Source organism: Hibiscus syriacus, unplaced genomic scaffold (genome assembly GCF_006381635.1).
Source record: "Hibiscus syriacus cultivar Baekdansim isolate YM2019G1 unplaced genomic scaffold, ASM638163v2 tig00110332_pilon, whole genome shotgun sequence".
Taxonomy (NCBI): Eukaryota; Viridiplantae; Streptophyta; class Magnoliopsida; order Malvales; family Malvaceae; genus Hibiscus; species Hibiscus syriacus.
Genome location: NW_024062688.1, coordinates 2,394,272 through 2,415,304, shown reverse-complemented (window position 1 = coordinate 2,415,304; position 21,033 = coordinate 2,394,272). Strand labels below are relative to the sequence as shown.

The window sequence follows — 21,033 nt, the reverse complement described above, 5'->3', positions numbered from 1 at the left end:
CCTGAACAATTAATAAATATTTTAATTATAGGAAATTAGTGTCATACATATATATCACAAGCAGAGTATCCTACAACTCAAACCCTATGTCATTACTGAAATTGAATGTCCATGAAAAATGAGGTAATCATGAGTTCTTCATTTTAATTTTATTAATGGACCTATATGCGAGAAAATATACAAAACTGTTGTCAAATTTCAATTATTAAATTATATTTGAATCTAAATTAGTATAATTTTCCTTTCGAGCATGAAAAAATTTCGACAATCATCGTGATTTAGTATAAATTAGTATATTTTATTGTGAATAATACATTTATTTGATAGTATGATTGAGATATCATTTTTTATGAACTAATTAAATAAATAAATAATATTATAATTAAATTTGATCTACTTATGTATTATTTTAGTTCATTTAATATATGTGACTCAAAAATTTTAATCTCACTAATTATGCTTAAAGAGCATTTATTTCTCTACTAATTTTTGATGGATTTTTTTTTTCTAGAAAAATGTATTATGATGTTTGGTATAGATGCCTAACAGATTCTAAGTTTGTTTCCATCGTTTAGACACAAAAACTATTTTTTTTTTAATTGATGTACATCAATCTAAAAAAATTGGCATACTTATTCATCTCTTCTTTAAATGTTTATATTATTTAACACGTGATCTATAACAATATTTGTTGTGAGTGAAACATTTATTTGATCATATTACTCAGATATTACTTTTAGGAACTATTTAAACAAAAAATTAATATTGTAATTATATTTTATCTACTTAAGTAGACTAATTTTTTTAGATACAATAAAATCTTATTTTTATACAACATTAATATATTTTTCTCTTAATTTTATATGTGATTAGACAAATAAATCTAGTATAGATTTATTACTATAACAGTTTAAATATAATTTATATTTATTATTATAATAATATCAAATCTAGTACATATTTATTACTATAATATTGGTGAATTACTTGCCATAATAAGCAACAATTGAATTATCCAAGCAACCAAAATTTATTTATTTTATTTACCTATAATGTATATACATTATTCGAGCCATGAAAAGTTTATGTCACCTTACTCACTATATAAAGGACCCATTGGTCATTCTTTTCAAGCAACCCTAATCTCTCCTTCACGATTTGTTAGAAAAAAATTTAACAGCGGGATACACTTTTGTTTGTCAATCAATTTAAAATATTTAAGCCTGTAAAGTTATAGAAATGACAAGACGAAAGGTTAAGCTCGCTTGGATTGTCAACAATACTTCTCGTCGAGCTTGCCTCAAGAAACGAAAGCTAGGTTTGGTTAAAAAGGTTGAGGAGCTAACAACTCTATGTGGCATAGAATCTCGTCTTCTTATGTACAGCCCCGGGGAGCATGAGCCAATAGTGTGGCCATCGCCTGACGATGTAAAACAATTGATAGAAAAATTGTTTCAGAGCAGAGAAACTTTTCAAGGTGCAAAATCAATTTATGAAGCTCAACATGAAGAATAAAGAAGCAGAGGTGGGACAATTCATGTTTCAAATGCATCAAGGCAAGATGATCGATGAATTTAACCCGAATGAAATGAATGAAATAGATGCATTGATTTGGTTTGGGAAAGCAAGGAAAACATAATGGTTTCTCTGAGGGAGATGTTCTTTTGCAACCACCGTCCCAAGAATCAGCTCCAATCATAGATAACGAAACTGGCAGCGTCAGTGCAAACATTGAAGATAACAAGAGGAAATCCATCGAGCCTTTGTCCTGGGACGATTGGTTCCACAACATTATGAACTCCAATGAGTTCAGAGGTGGAGCTAGCAGCAGCAGCGTACGAGGTGATATGAACTTAACTCATTATGGTTCATATGTTATGTCTAAAAGCTTAAATGTTGCACCTTACCTCGAATTTCGAGGTCCTTCATATGGTGGTACATCAAGTGCTTCCGCTGTTGACTTGGGGCTATCAGGACCTCATTTGATGGTAGCTCAAGTGCTACTGTAGAACAAGTTTCGTCAAGATATCCTTTTGGTGACGGCTCCTCAAGTGATGTTGCAGAACAAGTGCCACCAAGATATCCTTTTAGTGGCAGCTCATCAAGAACTGTTGAAGAACAAATGTCGTGAAGACATCTTTTTGATGGCGACTCCTTAAGTGCAGCTGCAGAACATGTGTTGCCAAAATATTATTTTGGTGATGTTTCCTAAGTGTTGATGCTACTGATTCGAGGTTACCTCCATTAGAAAATTTTGACACCTCTATAGCTAATGCAGATCTAGCTGAAGATGATTATTTTGACCTTTTTGATGGTATGGGGCCGGGACATTACCCGTTGGGACTAGTGACAAGTAATTCGCCTGCAACTGAGCTAAATCCTTTCGAATTCCATGGTGGTGAAAGAAACAGTAATAGTAGCGCCACAACCAATAGTTGTGCCGCAACAAGCAAGAGTGCACTTAATTTTATGTTAATTTATTCATAGTAAGTTGTCAGTTTTTTCGCCATGAGATTCGATTTCTTTGTTAAAAAATTATTTGTTTCATGTTAATTTATTCATAGTAAGTTGTCAGTTTTTTCAATAAAATTTAAATAATTAGTTTCTTTTTTCTTTCATGGCGAGATAGTTATTTTTATTATTTTCTTAATTTTATTTTTTATTAAACCTAATTTTAGTAAAATTATTATTCAATAAAATATAATATTCTTATCCTTAATTCTTTGTTTAAAAAACATATAGATACAATCATTGAAACCAATATATTTAAAAGAATATAAATTTATTTATACATCTTAAAAACAAGAATATTAATTTTGACAACATCATATTAATTTATTCTTTTTTAGTTGGGGACAACTAAACAACTAAATTTCATTTTCAAAATTTTGTGGAGAAAAAAATATTAATATTAAATATTAACTGTAGATGTTCATTTGAGAATTTTTTATGATTTTATATATTGTTATATTAATTTCACTTAATATATGTGACTTGAAATTCTTCATCTCACTAATTATGCTTATTGAGCATTCATTTACAAGTTCTCTAATAATTTTATTTTTACTTATTGATTATGTTTATAGCATATTTATTTTTAAAAATAAAACTTATAAAGAAAATGATAAAAATCTTGTATAAGTGATAAAATTTATGTATAGTTAAGCCGAATGATTATGGCTGAGCAAAAAACTGAGGAAACCGATATCAACCAGACTATTCGGTTTGGCTTAGGTTTTTTTAATTTGTTTTTCGGTTTAAAAAATATGTATTCAATTTGGTTCGATTTCGGTTATTTCATATGAAAACGGTTTGAACCGAATTAAAACGAATAAAAAAATTAAAAAAAATAAGTATCCGAAATATATTATTTTGAATTTATTATAAGATAAATTTAAATAAATAATATTAAAACTAATAATATTTTTTAATAAATTTAAATTTATATATTTGCTCTCGGTTTAAGTTTTAAAAATAGTGAACAATCAAAAACCGCTGACCAGACTCAAACCGAATTATTCTGTTTTAGATTCAATTTCCAATTTCAAAACTAACAAAGAACAGTTTGATTCATATTTTAGTGAAAAACCGAATTGAACCGAATACAACCTACACTAATATTTTCAGAAGAACATAGATATATGAAAATCTATTTAATCTTAAAAATTATTATAATGAATATGATTATTTAATAAATGAATAATATATTTTTATATATTTTAGTTTTAAATAATATATTTAAAATCTATGTTAGTGGCATGCTTTTATATTTTTAAATAATAAAATGATACTTTCGTTATCTGTAATGAAAACAATAAGTAGAGATTGATCTAAAGAGAAAAACGTAAATCCAAGTCAATAAAAAAGAAAATAATACATTTAGTCCAATCACTCGCTTTTTACTATTATAAGACTACTGCTACTATTACTCATTAACTATAGTAAAGAAGAAAAAAAGTCACGTAAACAAATTTCATAAATGATTTTTAAGGAAATATTTTTATTAATTTTATTATCATTTTTAAGGGCCTTAGGGTTATTTAGAGTGGTATTTATACAAAAACTTAGTGGCCTAATTAAGCTATTCAAAAAATAGTTATTAATGAGGGAAAGTACATACAATCCATTTCTTGGAGGGCACATGCACTGATTTCATCAAAAGATACTCGACCAACATTAATTCTGTTGCATAAACAATATAATAAAGCAACAACAAATGGCGTAGGGAACAAAATGATACCGTACTCTTCATTGCGGCGACAGTTGAAGTTGGTTTACTTGTGTATGACTTAAATTGCATTAAATTCCCAACTTGTACAAGAAATACACAATCTCTTCATCACAGTGTGTGAGCACCATATTTTATTTAAAAGCCCATACTCCACCCACTACACCATTCACGTGTTTCATAACTCCACCAAGCACCATCCCATTTTCACTCCACTAAACTTACTCCAATATAACCTAACCCACTGAAAATCCACTAAAAACAAATCCCACAAATCCATTAAACAAATCCTAATCACTACTCCATTACCCAGAAACCATAAGTAAACAAGAGGGCCATTTCGAAAAAAAGGGATGATACAGAGAAGATTTTCGGGGAGGAACATAGAACCGACTGGCAGACCACAACCAGGAACCATTCGAACAGAGAGGATCAACAACAAAAACATCCCAACCATTCGAAGAGGGGGGGCTCGGTTTTTACACGGGGAAAAGAAGAAAGACAGTGTAGACAGGGGAGTTGATTCCTATTTTCATTTTTTTTTTGTAATTCAAGAAGTAATACAAAATACGCCATTTTTTTTGGTATTTCTCATCTTTATTTTTCAGTGTTTTGTGTGTATATGGAAATGAAATATAACCAGGAAATAAAATAGGAATTAGAATTTTACCTGTCTGCAGCGTTTGGAGGCGTTTTAGACCCGGATCTATGCTCGGAATGGAGATCTTTCGGTTGATATTGGTCTCCCCTTTCTCTGACGCCGGCGAGTGATTGTCGGAGTCAACCCACGGCGGAGACGTGGTTGATGAACGATGGAGACCATCGTTTTCTGGGTTTGGGATGAACATAACTAAGTTTTGCGTTAATTTCAATTTGAAATTGGAGAATGAAATATGTTAAATATATATATATATATTCCTTAAGTGACTTGGAGTCTGGAGATCAATCTCGGTGGAATCCACTTCAAAGGCTAAAGGAGCAAATGCTCTCCATGATCCTTCATAGTTTTCTGGTATTTCCATTTTAGTCCTTTTGATTTGGTACCTATTAATATTTGTTGATTTAGCTTGTAAATTTTTAGTTTACTTAGATTAAGTCCTGAATACATGTTTTATTTACAGCTTCCATTGTTCGTAGATTTCACTCTTGGGGTTTTAGTTTATTTTATTTAGTCCTTATTTTTTTGTTTATTTAATATTATGTTCGTTTAGTTTAATCCCCTAAACTTTCTGTATTTATTTATTTGCACCTTACACTTTATGCACTAATTTTATTTAGTCTTTATGTATGTATGATTTAATCTTAGTTTTGTTTATTAGAATCTGCAATTTTAAGGCTATTGTATTTTTGTTCTTGCGTTTATAGTTAAGTTTTCATACTTTGGCCTGTCATGTTTGTCGTTTGTTCATTCAAGTCATCATATTTTATTTTTACTGTGTATGTGTTATGTAATTTGTAAATATATACTTATATATGTCGCATGATGCACGTAATTTGGTATGGTATATATATCATATTTTATTTTATGTATATGTGCTAAAAACATTGTATATAAATAGTTTATATGCTTTTAATGTACCACATAGTCCTTGGTTAAGTAACTTAATATATGTATATATATTATATTAATTGTAATTGCATGTTTATATTTTTTCAAGGCAGTTTGGTTTTTATCAAATAAAGCCTATGCTTTTAAATAATTGTAGCATGTATATATTTTGTAGCTTTCCATTAAATAGCCTAATACACGTTTTCATATGATTCTTTTCATGTACATTTATTTACATGTAGGATTTTCATATGACGACATATTCATACGTATAATATGCTCGTGCATAACTCGAATTATTACATAATTTTAATTTAAAATCGTTTTAAGTAGGTTGTCTTAACTTATTCGAGGTCCGCTTTTAACGATTTTAAAATAAAAGTGTGTCCCATCAGTGGCAGCTAAGAAATTGACTCATCACAACTTTAAAATTTGGCAATGGAAGAAAAAAAAATGTTCAGCTATTTAAATCTATCAGGAAAAAGTTATTATAACTATTTAAAATCTGGTCTCGATATTTTTAAATAATCAAATATTCTTTATCTTTCTAAAGGCTAGATAATTTTAACTTAATCAATCTGAGTGTTTTTGAATACGGTGAAATTCGTATGTTATTATTTTGTTGGGGATCATAAATCAAATTAAATTCGAATTTGTAAATTTCATTGCAAATACATTAATTAATTGACTAGGTACCGATTTAGGGCGTTGTGGGATGCTAATCCTTCCCCGCGTGTAACCGACTTCCGAACTCGTTTTAATCGAATATTTGATAAACGCAGACAAGTTTTTGTCTTAAAAATGATTTTTCTTAAAATTGTTTTTAAAAGACGTTTTTTAGGTATTCGCCCTACCTAACCTAAAGTTCGATGTCGACTCTATCCAATTTAATTCAAATCACCCATTTTCCAAAATTAAAAATCATAACTGTTTTTAAAATAATAAAACAATTGTTCAACCTAAAAATGGTTTCGACACAGTGGTTTGCTCTCCATGGGTTCTTTGCCCATATTATGTGCTCTCCTAGCTCAAACACTTTGTTGATCGAAATATCGGGCCTTACCTTGATGAATTGCCCTCAAACCGAGACCTAATGTTGATCTTGATAACAATTTTTTAGCAAAAAGGTAGAGTTTACACATTTTTATTACCAAAGCCATATGTCACCCAAAAAAATTTAAATCATTTTTGGATCATTTTGAAAGATAATTTATTTCACTAAGGCAATTAATGAATTGATGTGAATAAATATTTTGCAATGAGTTAAATTTAAAGGACCAAATTGAATACTGTGAAAATTTGAAAGACAAATCATAAAAAGTGCACTTTTATTGTCAAAAGGGAAAATTAAAGTCTTAAGTATTTTCCAATTTTTTTTAAAGAAATTGTTGTTCAAATTTGACGTAAAATGAGAAAATGAGGGATGTAAATTTGGTAGGGTAATCTATGTATTTATTCACCCAATTATTTTTTTATAATTTTATTTTATTCATCTAACTATTTTTTTAAAATCATACTTAATTTTATATTTTAGTTTGATTTGGATATCCACTTCTTTTTAAAAAAAAAAAACTAAAAAAACTGCTGACATGATAATTTTTTTTATTTTCAGTGATAATGTAACATTACTTTATGATGACACATCAACATTATTGTTAGTTTTTTAACAGTGAATGACTAAAATGGAACTCAAATGTAGTATTATATATGATTTTGAAAAAAATTATTTAAGTGATTAAACGGAACAATGAAAATAGTTGGATGACAAAATATGTAGTTTAGCGACATTTATAAAACCATTTCAAAATAGGCATAATGCAAACAAATACCCCTAACGTTTGACCTTATATGCAATTGTGCCCAAATCATTTTTTAGAGCATTTGACCTCCTCATGTTTCATTTTGGGTCAAAAATCACCCTCGTTGGACAACTGACGGTCAATGGCTCCAGCTGACTAAGCAAACACAGGTGGACAACAATGATGACGTGGCGTGTCCACGTCACTAATATATGCTGACGTGGAATTAACACGTCAGCAATTTTTTTGTTTAAAAAATTAATTTCAATTAGAATTTTGCACCAAGGTGCGTGTTGACAAAAATAAGTTAAAGGTTGTTATTTGCATAAAAAGAGATTCAAACCCAAGGCAAAGCTGTGAAAGGGGATTGCCCTTGTCATCAGGCCAAACATGCTATTTGGTTACATAATGAAACAAAAGATTATTTAACCCATGTTAAATCTTCAGTTTAATTAAACCATGAAGTTTGCAAACATTGTCGTGAGGTAAAGAAATGGGTATATATTAGATCTTTCTTACTTATCTAGGAAAGGGTATTACATTCATCTGGCGTGGTAGTAATTTGATTCCTATCAGGTATCATAACTTTCAGAGACTGAAGCTTCCCAAGATTAATTGGTAGTTGCTCAATAAGATTAGTGGCTAAAATCTGTGCAGGGAAAAAGGAAGAGATACTTTAAAAGGTAGTTAAGCTTTCACCATTTTTTATTTCAGGAAAAGAAATAAAATCACTTCATCCATCACAAAAAGCCAATATGCTAACAAGGACATACAAATGCTCGATAAAATATTTTAATCAAATGCATTTTCCAAACATAACAGCACATTTAGTGTCCCAAAAACTTACGAATGTGCAAACAGTGGCCAAAAAGAAGGAAGTCTTTATATCAGAATAACATTATTCAACATTTACGAGTCAAAAGTAGCTATAAATATTGCAAACAAAACTTGTATATTTCTTACCAAACGCTGCATATCCACAGGAATTTCAAGTGCATGGAATGAAAAGATAAAGGGGAAAACTAAGGATTCACTAAACCGTTTAAGAGTGTAATTATTAAAAAATTAAAGTTGAGAAAGGTCATACCTAATTTATATTGAGTTAAATCAAGAGTTGACACTGAACTATCCAGATCAAGAACTTAATCGAGAATTGTCTGTTCAAGTCGAAGCATTCCTCAGCAGACCACAATGCAAAAAAATGACAATCAAAATACATATTTCGGGTCTTCAATTCTCCAAAACTATTAAGCAAACAAGCTCGAACGAGAATCTATATATTTAAATACCAAAAAACACTAGTATCTAAAACTAATCGTATAAGGAACTAATCTATCATAAAACTATGAAACAACACTGAATCAAACAAAAACCAAAAAATCATCATCATCTGAAAAAACCGAACCCAAGAAAGATAGTTGGCTTGCCTTGCATTTCGCAATAAAAAAACAAACAATGGATGCATGAACATGGAGGGACCACTTTCCCAATAAAAAATCCAAACATATAGTCCCCACCACTTATATACCCTATAAAATGCAATCCCCACCGATGATATATGCATCAAAATTATGATTTTCACCTTCAATTCATTACTGTAAACTCAAATAATAGATGCACAAACCCAAATATATACCCTTTCGTGCAAAACCCAAATAAAACCCAATTCAAAAAAAAATAACCATAATAGATTTTCACATCAATTTGTATTGCTATTAACAACCCACAAATTAAAAAGCCCAAATATTTAACAAATGATTAGATACAAAGGCATAAACCAAATCATTTAGCCAAATCCATTAATCCTAAACAAACCCAAATCATTTATATACAAATATTTGTTTGCATTATGCCTTCAAAATATCAACTTATAAACCTCAAAATCTATTGCGTAGTTGCTCTTAAGCAGAAATATAAAAGCGGAAGGAAAAACAAAGACAAAGGATAAAGAAAGCACTGAGAGAGCAGCGAAGGGCAGCTTCGACCTCCGCCTCCAGGTTTTCTTCTTTTATTTTCCTTATATATTAAATTTATTAGATTTTATAGTATTCTTTAAAAGAAACGAAATTTATAGGTGGATTTTTTAGTTCAATCGATAGATAAAGGCCTTTCGGATCCAATTTTCGAATAATTTTAAGTTCCAGCCGTTCTTTATCCGAATTTTATGATTCTGAAATCTCAATCCTCCAATTTGCTTCTCCTAAGAGTGGGTTCGTCCTGACATAGGTTTTTCCCTTTCCACTTTCTTTTTTGCTCCCCCACCAGCTCTGTCGTTGCTGTTAAAGGATAAATAACATGCCTTAATATCAGTTACTAATTTTCCCTTTGCTTCGCGATTAAAATTACTTTTTTCTTTCTTTCAATTTTGGACATTTTCTCTGTATTTTATATTTATACGATTATGTTTTCTTTTTTATGAGCCTTTATTCGTTAGAAATTCATATGTAATATTGTATGTACTTTCTTTTCTTGTTGATGGTAATATTTTCCCTTTTGTTATTTTCAGAAGTTCATAGCAGTAGTTTTAGTGGCTTTAATATATATTTTTTTTGTTGGGTTATGGATTGTTTTAGGTTTCTAGTCTTTGTACTTATAAAAAATTGATTATTCTTTCCAAATTGTGCTTATGCTATTATGAGCTATTGGGGTATATGTCTTAACAAGTTTCACTATGCATGGTGTTCTCTTTATTGTTGCTAGCATTTAATATTTTTGTTTCCCTTTTCAAGCGTATCAAATGAAATATTTAAGGATCATGGAGTTGTAGTATTTGCATTTTTAGTTAGCTTCATTCTGCAACCCAAGTGTTCAATATTTAGGATTTTTTTTTGGGTAAAAAATCTCATTGAGAAGGTTGGGATGTGCTAAAGAAGAATTTGATTAGAAATATGGAGTCATATAAGATTCTGCTATATCATGTTTTGATGTCAAAACCATTAGGCTTTCAACGTTACAGAACTTGCGTGGGAGATTTAGTTTATAGTACAGCCGTACAGGACAGCTCACTATAATAGAAGTCTAAAATGAGATATTCCATTAGGCAATGATGAACATTCTATTGTTCATGCCATTGCAGATTTGCTGCAGTTTTTTTCCTTTTGGTACAAGTTCTGTAGTTGAACATGTTACATAATTGGTCATTTGTTTATTGTTTTCATTTTTCTTATTAAACTGTAATCCGTTTTGCTTTTAAAATTATCTCTTACATTCGTGTTTACCTTTATATCTTTGATCAGAATAGTCCTAAGGCTGATATGAAATAAAGTCTTGCTCCTCTTATAGGAGCTTATCTTTTTTGTTAGAGCTGGGAGATATATACAATATGACAGGAATGTTACCTGGGGATTCCTCACATCATTCAACCTCTGATAGTGGGCCTTCTAGAAGTTCTCAAGAAAAGCAAAAGGAAGTAGGTCGGTGGTATTTTTCAAGAAAAGAAATTGAAGAAAGCTCCCCATCAAGAAGGGATGGTATTGACTTGAAGAAAGAGACATACTTACGCAAGTCATACTGTACATTCTTGCAAGATTTGGGTGTGAGGCTGAAAGTGTAAGTTCATGGTTTACATGGGGATGCAATGTTTTTCTGGTCAGTTTATGTAATTTTGCTGATTTGTCCTGTTGAACTTGAGTATTGGGTTTTGTTAGTAGTCATTCTGATCATGAAGCATCACTGTAATGGAAATAGAAAGTTAAACGCAATTTGTGTTTGGTTTGTGTGTGCGCGTGCGTGCATGCATGTCTGTCCCATCTATGATCAATTTATGTCTTCAATTTCACAATAAAATTTATAGCATGAAAATTGGAAGTAACTTCTAATGTTTATTTTAGGTAGCAAGTTCATAAATTGTGTTATCAGTTTATGTATACAATGTCACAGTAACGTTTAGGACATGAAATTAGAAGTAATTTTTATTGTTCATTTGAAGTAGGAAATTCCTGAAATTGTGTACTTGGCATGGTTATATTTTAATGTTCAGACGCTAAGAGTGATTTATTGTAACTCCCTCATTGTTTCAGTGCTGGTATCTGCATGGAAATGCAGAACTTGAAATTACTTGATCATAATTTTATAAGAGAAATAAATGGTCTGAATGTTAGTAGTATGCCTTTGAAAATATATTTTTCATTGTTGTGTCAATAGTACTCATAGCTGCTATGAGTGATCACTTTAAGCAATATTTCCTGGTTTGGATAGGATGCCTCTTTGTTAGTTGTCCTTCAATCTCTGTGACCTGTTATAGTGAAAGAATTGAATGCATACATTTTAAAATATTGAGCCATCTGTGATCGCTTCATATATTCAATTCTCTCCAACAGTTTGAAAAATGGAAGTGACTTCTAATGTTTATTTTAGGTAGAAAGTTCTTAAATTTGTGTCTTTAGCATTGTTATATCTCAGTGTGTTCAAACATTGTGATATTATTTATTGCATCTCCCTAATTGTTTCAATGAATAAATGTGCATGGTAAGTAGAACTTGAAATCACTTTATCTTAATTTCATAACAGAGAAATGGTCTAATTGTTATCATTCTGCTTTTAAAAATATAATAGATCTTTCTTTTCCCTGTCAGCGCTGCTACTACCGATCATTTTTGCAACATTTTTTGGTCTAGATAGGATGCCGCTTGGTACTATATCCTTGGTTATCTATGGCCTGCTATAGTGAAAGAATCTTGATAGATAGTTTGCAATCAGACTGATGCAGGAGATTTTCTGGCGTGTGCACATCGGTGATCATTAACGTGTGTTGTCTGTCAGTCATTCTATGATTGAATTTCTGCTATGCTCATTCGTGACTCAGCTAAAGCCTTTGCTAATAAATTTTAGTATGTTGTATGTGTTTTATGCATGAATATTTGTCATGCTTTCACTGGTCTGGCATTATATTTCTGCAAAAGTATTCTACACGAACAATCAATAGTTATTGGTCCAGCAGTGGTTTTTTTTTGTTGTGACTAGGTCCGATCTATAATCATCATCATCAATGTTTGAGTGGAGTTGATTAAACATTCTATTTTTTCTTATCACACATAGATCTGCTCTTGTGACATTGAGTGAATTTATAAGCATGTCAATTTTTGCCGGTTATGACTGAATGAATTTGACTGAATTTATTACTTGATACAGGCCCCAGGTAACAATAGCCACATCAATTATCTTTTGTCATCGATTCTTCATTCGACAATCACATGCGAAGAATGATAGAAGAGTGAGTTATTATTCTCTGTCTGGTGAATCTTGTTAAAACTTCATATAAGCTAAATATCTCCCTACTGCAATCTAAGCAATCTTTGTATTTTGATCCCATTTCATTATGAAATTCAGTTAGCATTTCTTTGGATGATATAAGGTTGATCTGCATAATGGAATGGTTAAGGGTTGAAAAGTTTTATAATAGAGGCTGTAAAAATCATTGTTTTCGTCAACTTTACCTATCATTTATTTCTGATGGAAAGTTTTGGCAGCATTGATTTGGAACATTCTTATGCTCATTTTGTGCTCAACTTCATTTCCTTGCTTGACAGATTATTGCTACTGTGTGTATGTTCCTTGCTGGGAAGGTTGAAGAGACACCTCGTCCATTAAAGGATGTTATTCTTGTTTCCTATGAGATAATAAACAAAAAAGATCCGGCTGCAGCCCAGAAAATCAAACAGAAGGTATTCTTTGAGTTGTGCTTTCATTATTTTATTTGCATCGCTTGTTTTTTATGCTTGAGTTCCCACTTGTCCTCCCTATTATGTTTCTTTCTCCGATTTGTGAGATTGTTCCCCAACTTACTCGCACTTGCCGGTCCATTTGTATTATCTTTCTAATTTTCTTTGCTCTCGTGTTTATTTAGTTATCATCTTCACTTGTTTTCTGAGTCTTCTGGCATATAACTTGCCAGTATTGTGCTATGTTCTCTTTCCTTCTGTCTAAATTTATTACTTGAAAATTATTGCTTAGAATCCAATTTTATTCTCCAATAGTTGTGTCCTTGGTAACAACAGATCTTGCTGCCTGCCTCACTTTTTCTTTAAATATTGTCAGAATTCTTATTACCTTGGCTATTTTGTTTTTATTTATTCTTCTTTCTTTAATTTTTTTTTTTGCTTGCACAGTAGTGGTTATTTGAGTTGCTCATAAACTTTGATATATCTTGCAGGAAGTGTATGAGCAACAAAAGGAGCTAATTTTAACTGGAGAGAGGGTTGTACTTGCCACGTTGGCTTTTGACCTCAATGTTCATCACCCGTATAAACCTCTTGTGGAAGCTATAAAGAAATTCAAGGTTGCACAGAATGCCCTTGCTCAAGTTGCGTGGAATTTTGTTAACGATGGGTATGTTTGAGTGGTGTTCCTTCAAAGTGTTTAAAACGATCTCTTGTGTTCTCTTTTGACACACTGCAAAGCGGCTTGCAGGCTGAGGACGTCGCTCTGCCTGCAATTTAAGCCCCATCATATTGCGGCGGGTGCCATTTTCCTTGCTGCCAAGTTTCTCAAAGTGAAGCTTCCATCAGATGGTGAGAAGGTTTGGTGGCAAGAATTTGATGTCACCCCTCGCCAATTAGAGGGTTGGTGTCCTCTCCATAACTTTGTAAAAAAGATATTGTGAATATAATTGGAGATTTATTAGAGGGTCCCAATAGAACTGGTGTTGCTTGAATATGACACGTTTAATACATGATTATGGCCATCTGTTCCATATAATTATTTTGGTTTCGGTAGTCAGACTACTTATTGACATGTTGTGTGGATTGCAATCATGCTTGGCAAATCTGTCTTTCTTTCTTTTTCCACTTACCGACTGTGGTTTATCTTGCAGAGGTTAGCAATCAAATGCTGGAACTTTACGAGCAAAACAGAGTAACCCCTTCTCAGGGTAGTGAAGTAGAAGGAAGTGCTGGTGGTGGTACATCTCATGGGGCTCCGGCAAAACATCCTTCTGGAAGTGAGGAAAAACAGTCATGGTCGACAGCTGACTACTCATCTGCTGACAACCATGGAATACCATCAAGGAGCACTCAAAATCAGAGTAACGATAATGGGAGCCGGGAGATGGGTAGTGTCATTACGGATCACAGTATGGAGAACAAGGATAGCCAACATCATGAGCAGTTTCCCCACAAGGATAACACAAGGGAAGTTCTGAATAAATCGAGGTCTGGAATGGAGCGAACTGGTGGGGAAGATATGGAAAGAAGTGGAAGAAATGAAATTGCAGTAACTGGTGAGTGGGATGATGGTAAGGCTAGCAGTGTGGTCAGGCAAAACATGGATATTCGAGAAGGACCCGTTGGGCAGTCCCCCAAAGAAGCTATTAAAATCAACAAAGACAAGCTGAAAGCTGCACTTGAGAAAAGGAGGAAGTCTCGTGGGGAAACAACAAAGAAATATGATGTAATGGATGAGGATGATCTTATCGAGAGGGAGCTAGAAGATGGGATTGAATTGGTGGCGGAAGACGAGAAAATCAAGCGAGAACGTCAACAAAGCTGGTCCAGGAATGAGAATCAAGATAATGGGGAAATGAGAAAAGGGTACCACCATGTTACGAAGGGGCAGTCATCTAAGGGGATCGAGACAGAGGCGGATGATGCTTCTCCCATGGTGAATGACTGGAAAAGAAAAGGTGGAAGTCCATCGGGCAGGCAGCCAGAAGGGAAGAAGCGTCACAAATACACGCCAAGCTACAATCACGATGGTATCGAAGATGGGTAAATAACGGGCCAGAGCAATTATGCGGAGAAAGAGCATAGGAGGCATGGTTCGTGAGGCAGGTATTCTTCCGAAGTGTGCTTGCGTCGTGCAATAAATGTCAAAATGATTCCATAAATGGTGAGAGACTCGAACATTGGCAGCAATGTTTTTTGAAATCTTAGTTTTGACATTGATGATTGTCTGCAATGGCCGCTTGTCTTGGCTGTAATATGATGTTCTAAACCGAGGATGCAACTTGAAAGTAAAGAGGCAGTTTATTTATTTAGTTCAGATATAAAAAAAATTGATTTTAAGGTTAGACAATTCCTGGAAAAAAAAAACACATTTCGTTGGTGATACGATAAGAATGCTGATGCATTTTCAAGCTTGGAGTTTTATTTCTCAATGGAACTCTTTATCTGCACTTGGTTTTCTTGCTCTATTTCTTTTAACAATGGCAATTGGGTTTCATTACAACGTACTTAAACATAAAGAGAAAATTATAGATAATAGTCGTTAAAATTCATACAAAAATAAAAATATTAAACCTAAAGATATGAAAAAAGGGTTAGAAATCAAATTTACTATCTAATTAGCCAAACTTTTGTATTATTCACCTAAGTGTTCATTTGGGGGGGGGGGGGAAGGTCTCTATAGTTAGAAATCATTAGATAAAAATAGTTATTCTTTTTCTCATAATCATTTTTAATAAATTAATATTAAAATAAAATTATGAATTTATTTGAAGACATTTGGGTTTTTGTTTAATTTGAAATTTGGAGCTGCCATAGACCTTTGAGTAAGACATGTCGAATACCTAAAAACGTCTTTTAAAACAATTAAAAATCATTTTTCAAGCAAAAATTGGTTTGCGTATGACTAGAAATTCATTTTAAGCATTCGGGAGTCGATTATGCGAAGAGAAGGGTGAGCACCTCCACAGCACCCCAAAACTTGTACCCTCGATTATATGCTGTATAAAATCATGGAATTTTACATATTTAAATTCAAAATCTAAATTACAATCCTCTTCATTTCTATGGATTTGAAAAAAGTGAATTTTTTTTTGGAAATATTTGACTTGATAAAATTACTTAACTCATTTGGTATTATTTAAAAGGATGTTCCCTTATATGTGAATTAACAGAAATTGCAATCTAGTTATATTGGATGTAATTTCGTAACCCACAACACGAGACAATATTGTCCTTAAATTTTCAGACGATGAGAAAACAAATGTTTGACATATGAATGCAACAATAATAAAATAACATATAAAAGATGAATGTAATATCAATAAGATATAATAAAACTAAATAAAGAGTAAACAAACATAATAACTAAACAAAGGGAAATAAATAAACAAAAAAATAGTAGAAAATGAACATTTATATTTACTGAATAGTTATATGAAAAATAATAAAAAATAATATACACAAATAAATTATCTGAAATGAAAAAAATACTTAATTAACTTAATGAATAGCACATAATCATATGAAAATTAATTTATTCGAATAACCCTCATAACCCAAATGTTTGGAGGTCTTCTATGGATTAGTCGAATAATTAATAAATAATCTTATAAAATTTTATAAAACTTAAAAAACAAAAGTACTTAATATAATATTTAAAGATATACTTTTTGATATTAATATATAAATACATACGTGAAATTTTCAAATATTATATTTTTATAAATATTGAAAATATTACTTAAAACAATAATATACATATTATATTCAAGATATAAAAATAAACTAAGTGTGCTCATAATAATATAATAATATAAAGACTAAATTTGAACTACATAAAGAATACAATGTGTTATCAACCTATTTAACTTTGACCTTTCACTAAATAATTGAATATAAATAATGATCACAATAAAGACAGAACAAAATTATGAGGATAAAAAACGTAAATAGAATAATTTTGAGCATATAACAAACGACGAGACTAAAATGAATAATTTCCAAATTAATGGATAAAATCATCAATTAATCTGCACTATATAAATAATGTAAAAGGACTAAAATGTAAACTTGTTAAAGTTATAATGTTCGAAATCGATAATAACCCTTTTCATTTCTGGACTAGTATCATGAATTACAAACATAAGGGGCCAAACTGACTATTTGTCCCCGGAGACTCAAAAAACATGGGTGACGAGTCCAAAACTACGTCGTTTTGGGTTTGGGACAAAAGCCTAAGCTAAGGCTTATTTTCCTAAGCCTATTTCATTTTTCATTTGTTTCAAAGTTGAGAGAGAGAGAGAAATTATCTCGGGTTTCCCTTTACGGAGGAGCCGACGGGACATCAAACACCTAAAAATGCGCCTCTCCTCAACCCTACTCTAGATTCGAGTCCCTTTTTGTCTAAATCCCAACCCAAACATTCGAATCTACCATTACTTTAGTAAGTCACTAGACAATACATTATTTTACCATTACTTGAAATTATAGAATTTAGAAAAACAATAATAATGTTAGCTTTCAAGAAAAAAAGAAAGACAAACTATAGTTAGATTTAACTGGTATAATATTTTTGTTATATACTAATACAAACCATGCGAATTACATTAGGGAAAGTCATCATGCTTTAAAGTTTATTAAGTACTGCTGCATTGCTGTCGTGGCCATCCCTTTTATGGGGCCACAACCGGGTAGGTACGCTAAGGCCAACCATGTATAGGGCCTAGTGGCAGGGTAGAATAGGCTTGTCCTCTTTTCAAGCATTTCAATGTTTAAGGTAGGGAGTGGGGGGTATGACTTATTGTCCCCTGTTCGAGCATTTTAATGTCTATAGGTAGCATTTATGTTATTTTGTTTTCGCATATATGTAGGGGGGTGGACAGCTGACAGAGTTTGGGCTGATCCACAGGTAAAGGTATGTGTCTTGTGAACACCATCGAGGGCCACCCCTACGGTCTAATCAATGGTGTGGGTGAGTTTTCTGTAACCCGATGTTACTTTTCATTAATAAAACATTTTTTTACGGAGAAGTCTGGGGTCAGCGGGGTGCATCCGCTATGCCCCACGGGCTCGAATTATTGGTCGAATGACCACGTGGCTACAAAGATCTAACATGATGTTTGTTTCTGTTTGATCAGATATACGAAATAAAGGCTGACTTGGTTGGGAAGCGTCTCTTTCGAGTGCCGCACGGATTAACAACCAAACCAACTAGGCTAAGTCCGTGACACTTGGTATAAGAGCACAGAGGTGCGTGATCTTTTACTAGAAGCACGGAGGTGCTCATTTGGTCGAGTAAAGCATGATAGTGCTTGTTACCTGCTTGTTGCACAGATACTAAACCTAGCACAGAAGTGCTTGGCTATAGATCGCAGCACGAAGGTGCTCGGTCGTTTGTAAAAGCACAGAGGTGCTCAATCATCCTAATGCACAGAGGTGCCATATCCTAGATTAAAGCACAAATGTGCTCAATCAATTTTAGCTACACAGAGGTGTCAGCTCTCGACTGATGCACAGAGGTGCTCAGTCATTTTTAATTGCACAGAGGTGTCAGTTCTCGATTGAAGCATAGAGGTGCTCAATCCGTTTTAGCTACACAGAGGTGTCAGCTCTTGGCTGAAGCACAGAGGTGCTCAGTTATTTTTAACTGCACAGAGGTGTCAGTTCCCGATTGAAGCACATAGGTGCTCAATCACTTTTAGCTACACAGAGGTGCTCAATCACTTTTAGCTACACAGAGGTGTTAGCTCTCGATTGAAGCACAAATGTGTTCAATCGTTAATTCAAGAATAGAGGTGCTATGAATTCAGCACAGCGGTGCTCTTTTCCTTTCTAATTTAGGCACGATTGTGCTTATTTGTGTTGCAGTCATAGAGGTGGCAGCAAATTACAGAGAATGGCTCGCACACGAAATGGCAGAGCAACAAGCTCTCACAGAGGTGTAGAGTAGGAAGCTACCGAGCTGATTGTACAGAGAATGGTTCGCACACGAAATGGCGGAGCAACAAGCTCTCATAGAGGTGTAGAGCAGGAAGCTACCGAGCCGGTTGTACAAGAGGCTGGTTCGGTTGATCAACGAAAGCTAGAAGAGATCGAAGCGGCGCTAGCAGCCCTTAGAGCTCATATGATCTCTGGTGATCGTATGAGGAGAGTCGAGGAGACTCAAGAGGAGTTGCTTGAGACATTGACTGATTTGGAAAACGAGGAAAGAGATTCCATATGTGTTATACAACTTGGGTGTGATGAGTTTAAGACTCAAGTTAGTGTGCTTCAGGCAGTTGTAGCTAGTTTGACTGTAAACCCTAGTGAAAGAGTGGGTGTCTGAGCCAAGATCCCTGATCCTCAACATTTTGATGGAGTGAGGGATACTAAAGAACTTGAGAATTTCTTGTTTGATATGGAGCAATATTTCAGGGCCATGCACACTGAGTCTGAGGAAGATAAGGTGGCGATGGCTTCGATGTATCTAGCTGGTGACGCTAAGTTATGGTGGGGATCGAAGTTCAAAGATGGAGTGTGTTTCGTTACTACTTGGGATGCGTTGAAGAATGAGTTGAAGATTTCCTTCCTCCCTGGGAATGTAGATTACAACGCTCGTAAGAAGTTGAAAGATTTGTCCCATACAATAACCATACGAGAGTATGTGAGAGTGTTCTCAACTTTGATGCTAGATATAAATGATATTTCTGAAAGGGATAAATTATTTCATTTCGTTGAGAGACTCAAGCCATGGGCTAGGCTCGGTTGCAGAGACAGACGGTGCAAGATCTGACAGTAGCTATAGCTGCTGCTGAATGCCTAAATGATTATAATGACCATCCTGGAAAGCGTAAGGCGCCTTCTACAAGTGGAGTTAGCTCCTAACAGACGGGTGAGAACAAGTTGGCTCGAGGGGAGAATGCAACGAGTTGGGGAACGAGTCGAAGATTCCCTGGAAGAGACCTAGCTCAAAATAGAGTCCCTACTGATCCTAGATCGAGTAATGGGGGGAATAAACCCTCATTGAGGAATTTTCTTTATAATAGGCCTCATCGGGTTGCAGAGTGTCCACAACGAAGTACTTTTAATGCTATGATGACATCCACAAAGGACGGAGAACGAATGAACTCCCCTACTGGAGATAACGAGCATGAGCGAGCTAGAATGGGTTCTATCTGATTTATTACTGCCCTACAGTCTCAGTTGAGTAACTTGAGGAAAGAGCCAGAGAGGGGATTGATGTATGTGGACCTCAAAATAAATGGGAAAACCTCTAAAGTTCTAGTCGACACAGGAGCCACAGATATATTTATCTCTCCAGAGGAAGCTAGGATATGTGGGTTGATTGTCACCAAGAAGGTAGAACAAATGAAAGCAGTTAACTCAGCTACTTCAACTATATATAGAGGCGTGAAGAGGGTCATTATCAAACTTGGGTCTTAAGAAGGAAGTGTAGATTTCACTGTTTCCCATATGTATGATTTTGATGTAGTCATATGGCTCGATTTTATGATGGCAACCCAAGTGATTCCTATCCCGGTATCAAGTTGTTTAATGTTCATGGGGGGAAAACCGTGTGTGGTACCAGCTACGATCATTCCTCGTCCTGGGAAGAAGATATTGTCCGCTATCCAATTTAAGAATGAGGTGAAAAAGGGAGAGCCTTCCTTCTTGGTATTCCTCGTTTTAAAGAGGATGCTAATTCTGGAACGATGCCCAAGAATGTTCAAGAAGTGTTGAAGGACTTTGAGGACGTATTGCCAGATAAATTGCCAAAATAGTTGCCTCCTAGAAGGTCGGTGGACCATGAGATTAAAT

At 33.4% G+C, this 21,033-nt stretch overlaps 1 protein-coding gene across 1 annotated transcript; it reads left to right on the top strand.

Annotated features, from left to right (window-relative positions):
• Window positions 1-10,829: 10,829 nt before the first annotated feature.
• Window positions 10,830-15,342, top strand: LOC120119390 (cyclin-T1-5-like). The gene is made up of 6 exons (XM_039139194.1): window positions 10,830-11,125; window positions 12,707-12,788; window positions 13,105-13,239; window positions 13,728-13,903; window positions 13,985-14,136; window positions 14,388-15,342. The coding sequence occupies exons 1-6, from the start codon at window positions 10,899-10,901 to the stop codon at window positions 15,281-15,283; spliced, it is 1,668 nt and encodes a 555-aa protein (XP_038995125.1). The 5' UTR covers window positions 10,830-10,898; the 3' UTR covers window positions 15,284-15,342.
• Window positions 15,343-21,033: the final 5,691 nt, after the last annotated feature.

What these genes read in the sequence shown, in the direction of transcription:
- LOC120119390 (XM_039139194.1), top strand. Translation starts at nt 10,899, where the DNA reads ATGACAGGAATGTTACCTGGGGATTCCTCACATCATTCAACCTCTGAT. An exon ending in ATGCGAAGAATGATAGAAGA is followed by an intron (nt 12,789 to 13,104) that starts GTGAGTTATTAT and finishes CTTGCTTGACAG; the next exon opens with ATTATTGCTACTGTGTGTAT. An exon ending in CCCAGAAAATCAAACAGAAG is followed by an intron (nt 13,240 to 13,727) that starts GTATTCTTTGAG and finishes TATATCTTGCAG; the next exon opens with GAAGTGTATGAGCAACAAAA.